Raw genomic sequence first — 18,369 nt, 5'->3', positions numbered from 1 at the left:
GCATTTGGTTCCTCGTTGATATATTTTGATACAACTCAAATTATGACCACATAAGACCTGTGACGATCAAGGTCAGAATTGATTGTAGCACTGCATGCTTGTTTTGTCATAAGACACAACTAACGGGATTGGGTGGTCAGTCTCACTGATTTTGTTGATGCAAGTCATTGTATCTGAGTTGTGTAGGTTGATGCTGATAACGTCAATCACTGGATTGACTTCATTGTTTGCCGACCTCCATCATAGTTTGAGTACGGCACTAAGTAACAAAGAAAGAAGCAACGACATGAAGATCAGGAAAATGAGATTATGTTTCTTCAGAAAGATGATATTGGCAAGAAACTGTGATGGTGGTTCAAGTTTACTCTGCTTTAGTGACAGGCGGCCATAGTCTCAACAATACCCATCAGACATAGGGTTCTCAACATTAGGTACAGGTTTTAAGGACATGCTTATACATACATATAATTACCCAAATTGATCAGCTGGGAAATACATTGTATGAACTATTCATCAGTAGTTTCCTGATAAGTAAATGTTGGCTTTGCATGAAACATTATGATGAAGGTCATTAATATTTTTCTTACCTATTCCTTCCAATATACCAAACTTTAAATGCAGTACTCAACTGATGCTCCAAACATCCTTCAGTTTTACATTAACCAGCAAACATGAACTTCAATATCAAGGAAGATGAGCATTCTTAATTCTCACAAACAGTTCCAAATATACATCTTGGTCAGTTTCAGTCTGCAGGATCTTATCTGAATTTCAGAAAAATAGTCCATTGCTGTTAAGATACATTCCTGACAGTCAAAGTCAGAGCTGAATAACCGTCTTGACCACAGCCATGAATATTTCTGTCATGTAAACGGGGATATCTGAGATTTACCTCAAGAGACAAGGAACCTCAGGTGGATCAGACTGCAATTTGAAATACTGACCTTCTTCATATATATATGGCCACATGGTAGCTTCAGGAAAATCTTGAGCTCTTTTATTTCATCCAACCATTATGCAGTAGTTCTCCCACAAGAACAGAAATATCAGGGACATTATTGTCATCCTTTGTCTTGGATGTTAGACTCCTCAGTATAGGAAAGTTCTCATGTGTTCAGATTCCATGTTTCACTTCAAAGTTGTGGGAGCATTTAGTCAGGTATTGGCTCCTTATCAAGTTCGTTACATTCTTGTGTAACAAACAAACTTTTCTTTGCTTCAGAGCTGTTTTCTCTGCAGATTCTTTCTTGCTTCTACCAGTATTCCTAGTCACAGATTCCTTAGAAAAGTTAACTTTGCAAACCCTTTGCAAGGGTTTGTGATTTGGACAGTTGTAGTATTTTGTTAATACATATTACTCTTCTGTAGGACCATTGTTACTTTGCTTACATACTATGTTTAGGAAGGGTATTCATTTTGTTGATATCAAGGAACTTTTGGTGCATGCATGCCTTGTTGGTTGCTGGGAATAGACTGACTTCCAATTCTTCAAGGTGGAGGATGATTTTCTTCTTCAATGAATGTATGGCTTTATTCATGACAGAATGTTCCTGAGTTATGATCACAAGCAAATCATGTTGGGTGTGTACTTGTGAAAAAAAAAGGAGCAGGAGAGTGGTGAACAAGTGTTAATTCATTTGTTTGCATATGTGCAGAAGCTGAGGTTGAAGCAGGCCCAAAATATTGTAAAATCTGAAAAGGTGGATCATGAGCAGACTCTTATACGATGAAGTTTTTCCAGCAGCAGGAAACCTGAGGTGAAGTCATCCTGCATAGAGTTTTCAGGTGTGACAAAACGTGTGAGGTAGGATTCATCTGGAGAAATGTTGAGGTTGATCAAGCTGATTAGCTGGCTCACCTGGTTATTTTGTCCTTCAGCAAAACAGTGAAACTATTTGAACATGGAGAAAAATACCCTGGTAGATTAAGATTTTTGCAATTCTGTGGCTCTCTTTTACTTTTTATATGAAAGGGTAAGATGAATATTCCTGCCCTGATTCAGCATTCACATAGTTCTCAATATCTCCATTCATGGTTGAGGATGATGACTTCTAAATGATGAAAGTTGTTCGACAGGAATGTCTTCACCATGAAAAGAAACCATCATATAAGCAGGGTGCCCTGTATGGGGTGTTGGCGTGAAACCAATCATTTCTCTGTTTATAGGCTTAACTTCCAGGGATTTTTTTTTAGCTGATGAGGCCATATAACAAGAGTCAGTTCTTTGGGGACCTGATGATTCTCTCATTCTTATGCTGGCATTGTCCCAGTAGGATTCTGAAGGTAAAAGTTTGGTGTCTTCCAGCTCCTTGTTGACTTCTCGCTCTTTGTCTGTTCCACCTTTCTTGTAGGTTCCATTTTTACCTGATGTACTGTTTTCAGGGTGTGTAGTGGGCATATCAACATACTGAAATATATATTAGATAAAGTGAACAATACCCTTTTGAAAACTGTCATGAATAACAATAAGTTTGATTTCTTCTAAGAGGAAAATATTTGCTGATAACTGAGTAAATAATTCTTTGGAATTGTTTGGGTAAATGTAAGACTTGTGGGAATCTGAAAATGGAACCTATCAGTGCTTATGTAAATTATGTAAAGCTCATTGCCCATGATCTTCAGATAGTGAGCTCAGTGGCCACTGCAAGCATTAGAGACAGAGGTTAGTTTGATTTTTAGTACCTTAAAAAACATTTACTGAGGAATGTGATAGGAATATGTTTAACTGGTATGAACGAAAGTAGTTGTCCAGCTGTTAAAAAGTGAGTGATAGGGAGTCAGTGGGTCAGCATAAGGTGTTGATATTTTAGAACTTAGTGAAGTTGGCAAAGCAGGAATAAGCTACAAATATGAGAAACTCAAATAGTAGGGGGTCGATTCATTCATTTTATGTGCTTACGTCACAGTGTTGTAGCAGCTTCTGCTTGTTTGTGGGGTAAGATATTTCCAGCTTGGCATTTTCTTGTATTTTGCTGAAACCATACCAAATTCATAGGATAAACACACTTGAAGAAACATGTGTTAACGTGTTATATAAATGTTTCAACATTTACCCTGCAGCCTCCACAGTCGTTCTACATAATACAAATTGACATAACACTAAAGATGTTACTAAAGTATGAAACTCTGAGTGTGAGTGATGACCACACACTAAATATCCATACAGAGGTTGAAAATCAGCTGGTCATTAATGTACAAGGTCAGTAGTCATTTGTAATTAGAATCTATGAGTTTGAGCATTGAAAGCTGTGGTAGTCAGGCCATTGATCCCAGATTCTTACCTGTATCCCCATATGATGCAGAAGAAGATGAGCAATAGGAGGAGCAGCACACTTGCCACTATCAGCACGGTGTACATCAGTGCAAGATCTGAATCATACCACATCTCACAGAGAATTGACTCTTGTCATTTGTGTCCTCCATGTTTGTCATGAGAGGCAGTTCAGAGGATGAGTTGTCAGACTGTTATTTTGTTGATTGTATGCCAGTGTACAGTATTTTTGCTGTATTTTAACTCCTATATCAGTCACAGATTTGACTGACTGAGACATTTTTATGTCTGCAATTTTGGACAGTGAAATAGGAAACAAATCTAACCTACAGGAGTCAAGCACCAAATTTAACATGCAATGTATGCATAACTCACATGCTTTTAGGTCTACTTTGACAGGTGTACTGAAAGGTCCATTGCCGGCAGCTGACACACCACACACTTTGATGAGATATGTGTGTCCAGTGTCCAGATCCTTCAAGGTGTAGCTGCTCCCACGACCTACAGCCATCTGACTATGTTCAGGTCCTGGAAACAAATGTTGGTTTCTTGTCAACAATTAAGAATTCTGTTTTCAAGAAATTAAACACTGCATCTTCTTTGTAATGAGGAAACACTAAGCCTCCCTCACAAACTTGAAAGATGCCTCCCATCTAAGAACATGTGGATATTAATATGAATGGTCAATTTCAGGAGCAAGACATTTTCACACATGATTGACGTTTTCTGCAGAATGTGGTCATATTGAGTTATTTTGAATTGATATAAATAATTACCTAAACATGAATTGCCTCCATCAACAACACAGTACATCACAAGTACACCTGTCAGTACACTAGGTGTCTCCAAGCAGGTCAGCTTTTGCCATTCCAGGTCTATACTGGCAGTTGATGGGTCACTGGTCATGTGCAGAACCTCAGGTGCTGCTGTTGGAACTGAAGAAAGAAGAAATTTAAAACAGGAATCATTTAGCTGTCTGACCACCAAAAGGAAGGAAGGCATTCTTTTGGATTAGGTTTTCAGTTGTGTTGGTGATGTAGGTTGTACTGAGTCATAAGGACTGACCAATTTTATTTCTTCTTTTAAAGCTTTTTGTACTCAGAAAACCTAAAGGCAGGAGGGGGGAGGGGGAAAAGTAAAAACAAAATCACCAACCAAGTAGTATTCCTTCGAAATACTCAAAGTATTTTACTTTAGGCAATTTATGAAGTGGGAATTTGTAATCCCAACTGCTGTTACAAAGTTCAAGAGTCTTACCTGTAAAAAAAGGTCATACTTTGAATGTAAAAGTGCTTAATTAATGCTATCATGAGAATCTGTACTCGTACTTATTTGCTACAATTTTTTTAATTTGTAAACACCTTAGTATTAACAACTTTGACTAATGTGTAAACATTATGGAGGGGAGAGACACTTAAGAATGAAGATTTTATGGATATCAACTTCTTTATGAGAGAACACAACGTTTCGGAGTTAATGCTTACTCCTTCATCAGGAGAGACACTTTTTATGTGGAAAAAGACTAGTTTTTTAACTGGTATATTTGATTACTTGGTGATGTCTTGAAGGAATGGGTATCTCTTTGTCAATATGAGATGAAACTAGGGAATGTAGAGAGGTCTTAGGGACCTGGAAATATCATACAATGGCCTACTTGCAAGACCTGTTTTGTTAGCTTCCTAGACAGGTATAATTCAGAAACAAAGCAGTCATTATCTGTAAAAAATCGCATTTGATATATTTTACTGAATTGACCAAAGGATCATATGTGTGTTTGGGAAGTCCAGTGCAGGCAAAAATATGTGAACTAATGAAGTTTTTACTTTCTTGCCATAGTGCAAACTAATTGCAGTCTTTTAATAATATTAATTCAAACAGGCTCATTCTGATGAAGATATGACAAATGATAGGGTGAGAGGAGTGCAGCATTATAGATCGAGGTATACTAGTGGTGTCTTTGAAAGATGACAGTTGCATCATATACCACTTTGTAGAAGTCCACTTTGCAGATATACCACCAGAAGCTATACACATATCTTAGGCACAGATAAGGACACAGTATTTAAAATATTGCTCACTATTCCCACTGATGTGGAGACACTGACTCCATGTGATGCCACTGCTGGTCACCTGGCCTGTATCACTTGCCCTTCGTGTTCTTGATAAGGTCATGATGGCCTCAGCAGAGATCCCCACCATGTAGTCTTGTGTAGCGTTCTCAATGAGGCCTGGGAGCGTCAGATTGTACTCTGTGGTGTTGGGGGCCACAGTCACCCAGTCCAAAGGTGTCTGTGAGTCAGAATTAATGGACAAGTTTCAATGTGTACATTTATGATGTCCATGTTTTTTTTATCCTGTGTGTGACTGGAGATTCTAGGGACAGAATAAGAATATGCATTTTTAAGAAATAAGAGCTGGCAAAGTTTTATGTTAAAAATGTTCTTTTGCTGTATACTGCAACTAGCTTTACAATAAGAGGCTTACTGTGCAGGCAGTTGTGTTGTCTTCCCTCATGCACCAGTATATGGTGTAGGACACGACTCGGGTGTGGAGTGGCTGCCAGTTGATGTTGAAGTGGCTAGGCTTCTCTTCAGTCATAAACTCCACTGTGAAGTCCTGGGGTGGTGACACACCTGTAGTGAACCAATCAGTGATCAAGAAATTTATACTTACATCTCTCTTGTCATCTCCTACATCTTCCTTTTTACCTGACCTTCATCTCCCTTTTCACCACCTTTATCTCCCTTTCCATCACCTGCATCTTCCTAGTCATCACTTACATCTCCCTCTTCATCACCTACAGTTCCCTTTGCATCACATACATCTTCATATTAATCACCTGCATCTTCCTATTGATCACCAACATCATCATATTATTCACCTACATTTCCCAAGTCATCACCTACATCTACCTTCTCATCACTTACATCTTCCTATTAATCACCTGCATCTTCCTATTTGTCAGCTTCATCTGTCTTCATTCCTTGCATCTTCATATTCATAAATTGCATCTTCCTGATCAGTAACTGCATCTTCCTGATCATCACGTGCATCTTTCTTTTAAGATGAGACTTAGCTTGACGTAAACTCATCTCACATAAAGTATAAAAACAACTACACAATTTTTTTTTTAACTGTACCGTAATGATTTGGGACCAATGATTTTGGTGGAGGAAAATAATGCCATGTTTCCTGAACCACTGAATGTCTGAGGAGAATGATAGGAGTTGGTGAAAAAATAAGCAGGATGTACTACAGTGTGCATTATAAAGAACTTGTATATTGGATATAGCTAAGTTTCAAGGTAGATTCTTACTCCTTGACATTACACCTAACTGACTTCAACCAAGTGTTGAAAGATATATATGCTTGATGTGTTGTATTAAGTAGATTATGATCACTGAATGTATTCCTAGAAAACGCAAGCACAGCGGTTATACAAATGAGTGGCTGGAGAGAGCATTACAATAATTGATATTGACCAGGAAGTATGTTGCAGCCCCAGGGAAGATCTAAGTACCATGTTGTCATGTCTGTTATAATTTACTACAGTCTGTGGCAGTATTCTTCCTATCACATCACTGTAATTAATTAAAGTGTAGAGCAGTGCCTCCAAGTCTCAGGTGATTTCCAATTTAATGCAAAAATGATTCATGAATCGCGTACAGTAGTATATGACATTGATTCTATCATCTGTAATTGGTTGTGAAACTAAAATAAACCTAATGGGCCTGTATATAAGGTTACATTTTCTGTCTTGTTCAAATAGAGATTTCAAGGTAGCATACAAGGCTATTGGCAAATTATATCATTAGTGTTATCACTAATCAAATATTAACGGGATTTTTCTCTCTTAATGTCAGTTATATATTTTTGGTAATCCAAAAGGTTATATAAACAGGGTGCAGTCAAAGTCCACAAAACACCAAACAAAGAAAAACTTCAATTCTTTGATTAGAAAAAGGAAAAATGCTCATTTGCTTGTACAGAATAATTCAAGTGCATTTTTATGGCATTCTGACTTATTTCTTTTTATGCTGGAGTTTAGGAATCTCACTGAGATCTTGAATGGTGGAAACCATGAAGATCTGGGGGGTTTATAGGTCTTCAGCAACCCATGTTTGCCACAAAATGTGACTATGCTTGTTATTGGTGTATTATGATAAGGGTCTTGGGTCCAAGTGAGGGTTCCAGTAAAATCCCTTATCTAACTGGCATTCTGGTGAACTCAGAAAAGAGTCTGAAGTCACAAGAAGCTAATCACAACTTTATTTACAAGAATAGAATAACTTGGGTGGCTGCAGAGGGTCAGTACAACCTGACCTGTGTTGGGAGTCTAAACCCTACTCATGGACAAATGGAGTTGGAGAATATTTAAATTTTAGCTAAAATTTAAACAATATGAAGAATATGTTTCGATGACTGATACAAAATGTGCATAACCTACAACAGCCAGTGAAATACAGAATACAAAAGGGGGTGTGTCCTATCAGAACAACTTCAATGACCAGAAAGGTCATAGTAGGTGACATTAATCCTGTTGGTACATTTACTGGATTCTTGATTGCTTACTTTGGGCTGGGCCTTAATGACCCGTAACTGGTGAAAACTGAAAATGCTTTGTGACCTTGTATAATAAAGAAGTTGGACCATAAAGCATTTTAGTTTGATTCCACCAACTTCTAAATGCCTTTGAAACAACAATAATTGGTGTTTGCATAATGTTATTTTTGATGTAGGTGATGGCATGTTTACCTCATCAAAGCAGTTTATTAAACTGTCTAGACATAAATCTTGTCTTAGGGAATGGTTTGTCTTACAGTAGAGTTCTGATTACCTCAGGCTAGGATTTTAACTGGAACATTTGTGAAATTGTGTGGTCATAACTTATGCCTTTTCTAATTGTATGTCTGTGAGATGAGTTTTACTACTTTTGACAGGTGTCTTTCTCTAAGCTCTTACTGGTACACAATGAAACTAATATTCTGTATTTATATTTTCGTAATATCTGAATGCTAATGTATTGCTTGTACTGGTTACAATTAATAATGAATTTTGGTATGAATTATTATTTCATGATAGGTGACTAACGAGATCAGATTGTCAGACTTGATGACTTGGTTGACATAATTATGTCAGTGGTTCCCATGCTCATACTGTTGATCATTCGATTGTCTGATACAGACTTGATTATTTGCAGACTGCTGCCATTACACTGAGTGAGAAATAAGAATAAACTCACTCACTCACTTTTGAATGGTGGTAATGGATGAGGTAGGATTGATTTCTTGGTAAGATGGACTGTTGGATGTATTGGGTGAGTTGGATGGAGAGGATGGTGAGAGTGGCTAGGTAAATTACAGAAGAAGAAACAACCAACAAATGTACCTTTTCCCTCTGGTAAGATGGTGATGTGTTTGGACTTGGTGGAGCATCCCATCTCTGTGCAGGCCGAGGTCTGGACCTGGTAGGTGTTGTTTGGCTCCAGGCGGAGTTCTAGTGACGTCTGTATCATGTTTGTCACAGTGATGTCAGTCTCATTTCCAACATTGGTGTCTTCCACAAAGATGTGATATTCTGTGATGGGACCATTACGCAGATGGGCAGGAACAGCCTAAAAGATGATGAATGATCAAGTGGACCTTAGTAATGAGTTCAGAAATATATATACTACAAACAAAAAGTATGGGAACACCCTAAAATTTGATTGCCTCATTTATACTGAAACATGATGAGGTCATTTATACTTTTAGGTAAATGCGTGTGTTTGTGTATACTGGGCACTTTGAATGACATGTTAGAACATGCAGTGATAGAACTGATTCAATATTTGTTGCATTTGAGTAAAAGGAAAAAGTTTGTGCTGTTTGCATATGTGACAACTAGTATTAAAAGCTCTTCTCCAAGATGTGATGGTGATATGGCTGAACATATGTTAGTAGTTCTAGCACATCAGTCTGCAAATTATGATTAACTAGATTTGTCTTTTCAGTTTTACTGACAGAAAGTTTTGAGACAAGATTTAGGCATGATGGGACAAACGAACTGAATGTCTTGTCTTAATTGTTGTAATGCTCATTTGTCATCATACCTTCCAGAACAGCAAGATGCCCCTGCAGTTGTCTTCTTCACAGTCAACTTGTAGAAAACTCCCAGGATGCACTTCTGGCTGAGATGCTGGAACTACAAATTAGTCCAATATGCAATTATACCTCATTAATAGACTTTGCCTATTCATTGTATTTGAGTCAAGTTATATGTTTCTGTACATGGGAGCATGGGAGCTCATATAGTAAGAAATTATTTTTGCGGATGAATTATGAGTTATGATCTCTGTATTCAATGACTCACTTAAACCAAGGACAGTATAAACATAAAAGACATATTATTAGTAATAACAACACAACCTACCATCAGAAACACAGCTGCCACCTACCAACAGCAACACAGGTGCTGCTTGCTATCAGTAACACAGTTACCTTCAGTAAAACAGTTGCCACTTACCTCCAGTAACACAAGGTGACGTAACAAGTTTTATGGATGATCAACTTCTTAGAGATGTTTCGGTATGGATTCTTATACCGTTTTCAAGCATATGGGGGGACAAGGTGTAACATTTTTTATACAGGTACATGAGATATTGCTGAGGAGATTAACAATAACAACAACATAATTGAGGAGATGAGATAACAAAAACATCAAAGGATATAACTTGAGTTGTTGACATAACCAGTAATTAGTGTGAAGCCGGGGGTGGGGGGGATTACAGCGTTGAGGAGAGCAATTAATAGAGGATTAGTGACGGAAGCCAGATATTAATATTTCTTGATATGTTGAATTGGTTAGGTAGAAATATACCCTGATCCCGGTTTATAGAAGGGTTGTGTCTGCGGATGTGAATAGCTTCTGCCAATTTTCTCTGCTTGTACTCATGTTTGTTGCTGGAGAGTGTTTTGATAGTGTCCCAATTGATTTTGTGGTCAGGAAATTTGGTAATGTGTTACGAAATGGCTGATTTTTTGTCTGCTTTGTTTGTTGATGTCTTGTGTTCTTTGATGCGAATGTTTAGTGTAACACAGTCCCCCACTTACCATCAGTAACACCATTCCCATCTACCATCAGTAACACAGTTGCCACTTACCATCAGTCTGTGTGGTGTGGATGAATGAGCTGACTCGACTCCAGAATCCCCCTTCTTCAGGGAGACAGGACACATTCCACTGATACATTGTCCCAGACAGGAGGCCACACACACAGGCAGATCCATCAGACACATTGTCCACTGGCTGGAAGTGCACAGAATACAAGGCAGAGACTGAATATGGAACGTTCATTTGCACCATTGATGTAACTTGTTCAACTAACAATTCAGGTCACTGACATGTCACAATTAGCGTCACTACAAAGGTCATTTCTTACTCAGGTGCCTCAGAATGAGCACTTTGCCTTTCTCAGATATGCATGTATTTGTGTAGCACGTGCAGATAGTGTCATGATTAAATGTCATCGTGGTTTTGAGGTGTATATCGGGTTCACTTATTATCATCAGATAAGAAAATGATGCAACCAACCTGACAGGATTCTTGCCAGGAAGAGCAATTGTACAGTATTTGACATGCTAGTCTGTGAGTTTCTGCATGTTGCCATGACAGCAGTACACAGGTACTGTTGAAATTAGTGGCACTGATGTCAGTCAAAGTAGCTGGTTTCACTGTTGAAAGAATGGAAAATGAGGGGATAGAATGTAACATAGTCTACTAGCCCAAACAGAAAGAATATATAGTAATGACCCCAAATATTTGCTATTCTTCCAGACCTTGTGATACCATTACTTGACTGAAAATGGCTTGGTTGAGTTTAAACTAAAAGTGCTTTATGGTTGAACTTCTTTATTATACAAGGTCACAACGTTTTGAGACAGATTCTAGTCTCTTCTTCAGGTGAAGTGAGGGTAAAACTAAAGGGTTGTAGTATATATACACATAACAGTAGACTGATAACAAAGGGTAACAAGATATACCAGGTTTCTATTAATTGATGTACAGGCTTCAATTGATAGATGTACAGGCTTCGATTGATAGATGTACAGGCTTCAAATTATGTACAGGCTTCAACTGATTGGTGTGCAGGCTTGTGTTGATTAGGTTAACGAGTTACAGGTAAAGATGTTTGGATAAAGATTAGTCACTGAGGATAAGGTGGTTCCATGCATTGGGTAAGTAAACACCTCCGTCTCTGTTGATTGAGGGATTGTTCCGCTTGATTGCAATGGCTTCTAGGAGCTTCCGTTTTTTTAAGTCATTGGCGTTCCTAACTAATGTCCTGGTGTTGTCCCAAACAATCTTGTGATTGGGGTTGTGCATGATGTGTTCACATACAGCAGACTTCTGATCCAAATTTTGAACTGATGTTTTGTGTTCTTTTAACCTGATAGCCAGTGGTCGACCAGTTTCATCAATATATATCTCTTTACAACTGCATTGGATCTGGTAGATCAGCTACAATCAGCTAATGGACGTGGGCCAACAACACCTAAATGCAACAACCCAGCAGGATGCACAAGATTGTTTGGGACAACACCAGGACATTAGTTAGGAACGCCAATGACTTAAAAAAACGGAAGCTCCTAGAAGCCATTGCAATCAAGCGGAACAATCCCTCAATCAACAGAGACGGAGGTGTTTACTTACCCAATGCATGGAACCACCTTATCCTCAGTGACTAATCTTTATCCAAACATCTTTACCTGTAACTCGTTAACCTAATCAACACAAGCCTGCACACCAATCAGTTGAAGCCTGTACATAATTTGAAGCCTGTACATCTATCAATTGAAGCCTGTACATCAATTAATAGAAACCTGTATATCTTGTTACCCATTGTTATCAGTGTACTGTTATGTGTATATAAACTGCAACCCTTTAGTTTTACCCTCACTTCACCTGAAGAAGAGACTAGAATCTGTCTCGAAACGTTGTGACCTTGTATAATAAAGAAGTTGAACCATAAAGCACTTTTAGTTTGATTCCTCCAACTTCTAAATGCCTTTGAAACAACTTGGTTGAGTTCATATTGTATCCCTGAACTGATAGACATACAGGGTGATTTGTTTGTTTGTTGCACTCAGCAATATTCCAACCATATGACAACAGCCTATAAATGTATGACTCAGGGCCGGAAAAGTCATTATGAGCAATCAGGTGATAATATGTAATGAGTGGCCAAGCTTGACCAGTCAATCAAAGGATTCAGTCACAGCTTACAGCCATCATACATTGCCTTGGGTGTAGTCTATCCCAGAATCGCAATGATGGATTTTGAGAAAATAGTTAAGATTCTAATAAAAACAACTAAGGATATTTGGAAGTTATGTTGAGATTATGGTTACCAATTTCACTTGTGTTAAACACAAACTGATCTGACACTTTCACTTCCAGGATGTTGCCAAGGTCAGATGCTGTAGTACTGTTGACAACTATCGTGTAGAGACTTCCCATGTTGAAGATTTCTGCTGGCCAGTGACAAGATCCAGGAACAGTGTCATCAACACAAATCTGGCTGGCAACACCACTGGAATGTTAACAATGTCAGGCATCAGCAAAAGACAATAAATGTTTGTTGTTTACTGCCAAACTCAGATATATTGCAGCTATGTGACTGTGGCATATAAATAAATCTGGACCAATGAGTTTATGTGCAACATGCAAGAATCCTTCACTCACTTAGTGCCCCAACTAAGTGTAGCATCAGAGTTTGGTGATGAAGAAACTTCCCATTGCCAGGTGCACGTCATGGTAGACCAGTTGTCCACCACACACGACACATTTGTAACTGTCTTCATTCTCCCTGGGAACAGAAAATATTGTGAGTTGTACTGACATTGTATCTGTGAAAACCACTTTAGGTTAATTAATTAAGCTGGAAACCAAATGAATAAACTATCACCCAACTCCTTGTACAAATTTTACTTAGTTTTACTGAGTGATGGAGTGATTATGCTTTTATTCACTTTTAGCAAAATAGAGCTGTGCAGTGTCATTGTACCCATACTAGCATATGAGCAAACATGTTTTGTGCCCTTTTACTGACCCTTAAATAACAAATAGTGAAAGTAATAGCGAAAGTTTTTACAGAGAAAGTAGGAAAATGTTCACATACTGTATAGTTTGATGTAGGACATGGCTTCATGTGATTGGTTATTTTCACTTAGGTAGCAACGATAGTTACCTTCATCAACTTTGGCTTCCTGCAAAGATCTCATTATGATTCATTGTGAGAAAACAGAAAAATGACATTGCTAATATATCAGCAAACAACGAAATATAAATTAGAAACACTGTGACAAACCAGAAAATTTGTAACAGTTATGCTGTTGACAATAACATTAAACTGTAAATTATTTCCAAGCAAGTAAACTACATACAAAACTTATGTATATAGTTTAGTTTTCAGTTTTTACTTCAGTTCTTTAAGCTTTCTTCAGGTGCATTTTCATCGATTATTTATGGTTGTTATATATGGGCCTTAAAGAAGAAATCATACCTTGGTCTTGTACTGAAGTTGAATAGCTGAAGAGTTGATTACTTGTACATTCTCACTGCTGATTGGTTTATGAATGTATTTACTGGTATGCTTCCGACATATGTTTGAGTTTTGTAGTGTTGTGTTATCACATAGATGCCTCTTTGTGAAATACATGTTAGATACATTGGATGTGACAGAGATCACACTGCAGGTCAAGGTCACCACATCACCAATGAGGAGGTGCACCTCTTCTGGTGCAAGAGCTATAAAAAGAAAGCAGAATTATGATGTTTCTATGTTATGAAAATTTCAGCAAAAAACATGAACTTGTGAACTATGTAGTTAGAAAAGACTTTGATGAAACTGTAACCCATAGATAAACCACTGCCTTCTATGGACTTCTTACCCATGTCCTCAATATCTGGCTTATCTACAGTCATAGCTGGTAACTTAATTTATGACTCATCTTAGTGTTGCTGATGTTTTTCATGAAATCAATCTACTGTTTTTAATGTTTATGAACAAAGGTTTGGATGTACCTTATGAACTGGTTACATTGCACATGTATATATAATTTTTTTATATGGCAACCTGCTTTTTGCTTACTCAACTTGTTGAAATGGCTTTTGTTCAAGATATCTGAACCCTTTTTCATGATTTATGCTTTGAATTTCATATTTTGTTGGAAATTGTGCTGTAGAAAAGGCACATGAAACATGAAGAGAGGTTAGTGTGTTCATCAGACACTTGATTGTGTGGATGGTTGTAAACGGCTTCTTGACTTGTTTTACATGGGGATGTTTGAATGAAAATGGTGTGCTGCCAATCTGTATACGAAAAGATAATGAAGTTCTAATCAGCTGAGGTCTGCTTCACTGGCTCTAAAGATATAAATGAATGACATTCTAAACTAATTGTGTGTGTCTGTGTGTGTGTAACAGTGAATGTGATAGTGATTGACTCCACAACCTCACACCTCTCCTGCATCACTGATACAGCTGCTGGATGAACTCACTCATTAGCAGGAGTAACATTAATCCTGATCTCTCTAAGTATGTGAGTGACACTGAGATAAACTGAACTAATAAATCAGACAGACAGTTTGTTTGAGTGTCACATGTGTGTAAACAACATATAAAGTACATATACAATAAACACAAATTTTAACATACATTCAGCCTCTACAGGTTTGTGAGACACTGTTACATACATAACAGTCAAGATACATCATAGGAAGATTTCTATGAAACTATATATATTTTGAACATTTTATTAACAACATTTGCTAAAATAGATAAAATGCACATGTGTAAGTAATATTTATATATGTTATATATAAGTCTCTCCATAGTGACTGCTGTGGGAGCTATAAATACAACAATGACATTTTTCCCAGTAGATAACAACTTATTTGATTTATCAAGTGTGAAGTTTGAATAAAGATTTTGCAGAAAACACTTATGAAATTTAATTTTGTCATTGTTGTAGTTTGTAACTTTTAAAATGCCATGCAAGGAAGTTATGTAGTATAGTTATGTAGTACTTTGAAGTGGGTATGTCTAGATCTAAAGATTTGTTTTCAAAGCTGACAGAAAGAGTCAGATAGATGGTACCTCATTTCCCTGAGAAGCTCCAACAAATTTTAAGTTATTTGTCCAAAAGATATGTCATTCAAATTGTTTTAAGTTTAGAGTTTCATTCGTGTTGGGTCATGTTTCATTCATGTCAGAGCAGGACTTGTGAACACATGTCATCACAAGAGTGTTTATAATGATAGTAGGTTATGTAATTGGGTCTGCCATTATGCATTCTTTTAATACCAGCATCTTAAAAATATTTATTTTACTCTTTGTATTCAGTAAAATGTTTGTCCTCATTTAAAAAATATGGATACTATAAATAATGTGTCAGAGTGGAACTGTTTTCATGGTAAACGATGTTGCTGAGGCAGCTACATTCCTGTGGTGCATGGTGAGATGTGACCTTCGACTCCAGTCCAGCCTGACTATACAGAGATGACCCCTTCCCCTTCAACAAACTGACACCATAACAGCTGTCTACTAATATGTATGTATTTCACTTATGTAGGTCACTTATAGAATACCTCACACACAAGTCAAGTGAAAAATATCTTCAGATACAACAAATTTATATAAATTCATGCATGAATAGGTGCAAACGTGTATTTTGTCATAATGATCTGATGAAGATAGAAAATGTGAAAATAGATTGATAGCAGGTTGTATAAAGGAGAAGGACCTTTGATAACAAGCAGGTGGACATTAAATTTTGTTTGTCCACTGCGCTGGCTGGCAACTGACCCACATTATATTTAATTACACAGCTTTCAAATTTGGTGTGGAGAGGGTATCTTGTATCTTGTACTTTAGCAGGCCAGAAATACTTCAAGGTCCATATGAAACAGATTCCCATTCTAAAACTCAGTATTTACATTGTAAACAGCATGTCTTGGTCTCATGTGTCTCTGTGTTGAACATAATTTGTCTCAGGAAACAGCTTATTTCATCTGCGAAGGCTTCAGATAAAAATGGTCTTTTAAACAACTACAGTGTGTGGTGAAGTTATGATGACCTACATGAGCTGGTAGAAACACAGGGTTTTATGATGTGTGAGGAGACTTAAAATGTAAATACATTTCTTTTTCATGTGTGTTTTGTCACTTTGCATATGCTGATAAAGAAACATTTACTTCCCCTTAACTGAAACCAGGTAATGAACACAAACACTGTATGACTATGTGCAATGAATGCTTTCTGAGGCTCACTGAATAATAATATGTCCTTAGGTAGACATTTTTTTTTTGTGGGAAACTTTCAATTACGAGTATTTTTTTAGCAATTCTGTACATGAGTGGAGGAGTGAGTTTATATATACACCATGACTGGTTCATAGAGTTATACCTGTGTGGGAAAAAAACTCAGGACTCAACTCAAATGTTTGATTGTTTAATAAGTATAAAACCTACATCATATCAATAATTTTCATACAATATTTCATTTTTCTGATGCAAGTTAATTGGTTATCAAAGTCTTGTTTTATCTTTGACAATCAAGTCCTGAATTCCTGACTTGTTTGTTGGCTAGCCTTGAGACTGTATGCATAGTCCAATCAAAATCTTGAAATGAAATCAGTGTTTGGCACGCTAAGAATATAGACTTGCTGATTGTTTCTAGTCAGTGTTTGCAAAGCATTGGCAAAAAAACTCGGGGCATCAAAACATATTTTCCAAGTGCATGATTGTTATAATAGTCTCAAGTGTTTTGAATTACTTTGTCAGTGTAACACCCATGTTAATACAAAGAATATTAAACAAGCTCATCTTTCCTGGGTGCCATGAATTTGTTTTGAACAATAAATGCAAGTGATCAGAGAGGTGGAATCTGATTGGCTAATATGAGGGTCAGACAAGAAGCATAGGTTGTAATACCCCCTGATGATGCTTTGAATGAGCGTCAATATTTCACCATTTTTCAACATTGGTGGAACTAGAGACCATATGATAGGTGGTCTCTGGTGGAACGTTTGCCGTAACAACCTTGCTGCAGGAAGATGAAATACTGATGATTAATGAAATTTATGAAATTCACAAGATTTTTAATATTTAAAAAAATATTTGTTTTTTTTTATTTTGAAAATCTCATGTAGTCGCTAGATATTTCCCACTATCCTTCAGTGTAAAGGTTCTTGAACTTCTATGAACTGTTTACTGCTAGTAGTTGGGATTCCTGGTTGGAACAGATCTCCAGCAAACTGTGCTGATTGTAGGGTGGACCTGGTTGATTAGCATGTCAAAGCATTCCTGGTATCCTGGCTTCTTCAGAGAGTCTATGATCATGTGTTTTTTCAAATCCAGACTTAATTCACAGGCCATTGTCACGAGGCATGAATATTGCTGAGTGTGTCATTTAATAGCAGCAAACACATTGCATGTGATTCACTATATTTTAACAATCAGTGTCATCTTGTGACTACTATTTTTATGTGGCTCATAGTAGTAGAACAGGGGCTTATGCTTTGTGTACCATTGCCTGCAGATTGGCTGATTTACAATGTGCATGCACGTGATTATGCTTCTGCAAACACAAAGCATAGCAAAGTCTGTGCATACAAAATATAACACACAGGTCAGTGTCCTACTCAATACTATATTCAGTAGTGAGCTAGATATCTGTGGGTTGACCTCATCATGTAAAAAGACTGTCCTCTGTTCCTTGGCATATGTTGTTATGTTACTAGACAAAAATACGTGAAATAGAAACACTTGCAACCTTCTGTTTGGTATTTCATCATTTCTTGATCTGTTTTGCAAACCTAAGGCTCAAATAATCTATTATCATCTGTATAGACATAACTTTTAATTGTATGAAAGTTTTATCAAGAAATGTGGTGTGTGTATCAAACCCATTATGAACTTGTTGCTTGGAATGTTATGGTATTTTAGAAAAGAATTTGAGGTCACGTCACATGAATAAAACTTTGCAAGCTTAAGGGCACAATGTCGCACCACACTTTCGCCACCCCTTCCCCCCACCCCCCACGATGATCAATTTCAA

The 18,369-nt window shown here is 37.2% G+C and overlaps 1 protein-coding gene across 1 annotated transcript; it reads right to left on the bottom strand.

The window, feature by feature from the left end:
* Positions 1–291: 291 nt before the first annotated feature.
* Positions 292–14,190, bottom strand: LOC137290367 (oncostatin-M-specific receptor subunit beta-like). The gene is made up of 15 exons (XM_067821254.1): positions 13,814–14,190; positions 13,430–13,517; positions 12,994–13,117; positions 12,660–12,841; positions 10,843–10,982; positions 10,413–10,557; positions 9,363–9,454; positions 8,660–8,885; positions 5,756–5,904; positions 5,350–5,560; positions 4,048–4,206; positions 3,647–3,799; positions 3,282–3,369; positions 2,900–2,972; positions 292–2,407 (listed from the first exon to the last, which is right to left on the bottom strand). The coding sequence occupies exons 1-15, from the start codon at positions 13,967–13,969 to the stop codon at positions 2,030–2,032; spliced, it is 2,364 nt and encodes a 787-aa protein (XP_067677355.1). The 5' UTR covers positions 13,970–14,190; the 3' UTR covers positions 292–2,029.
* Between the last annotated feature and the right edge of the window lie 4,179 nt (positions 14,191–18,369).

This window comes from Haliotis asinina, chromosome 7, assembly GCF_037392515.1.
Source record: "Haliotis asinina isolate JCU_RB_2024 chromosome 7, JCU_Hal_asi_v2, whole genome shotgun sequence".
Classification (NCBI taxonomy): domain Eukaryota; kingdom Metazoa; phylum Mollusca; class Gastropoda; order Lepetellida; family Haliotidae; genus Haliotis; species Haliotis asinina.
The sequence above is the reverse complement of the archived record's forward strand: the minus strand, read 5'-3'. Positions and strand labels throughout refer to the sequence as shown.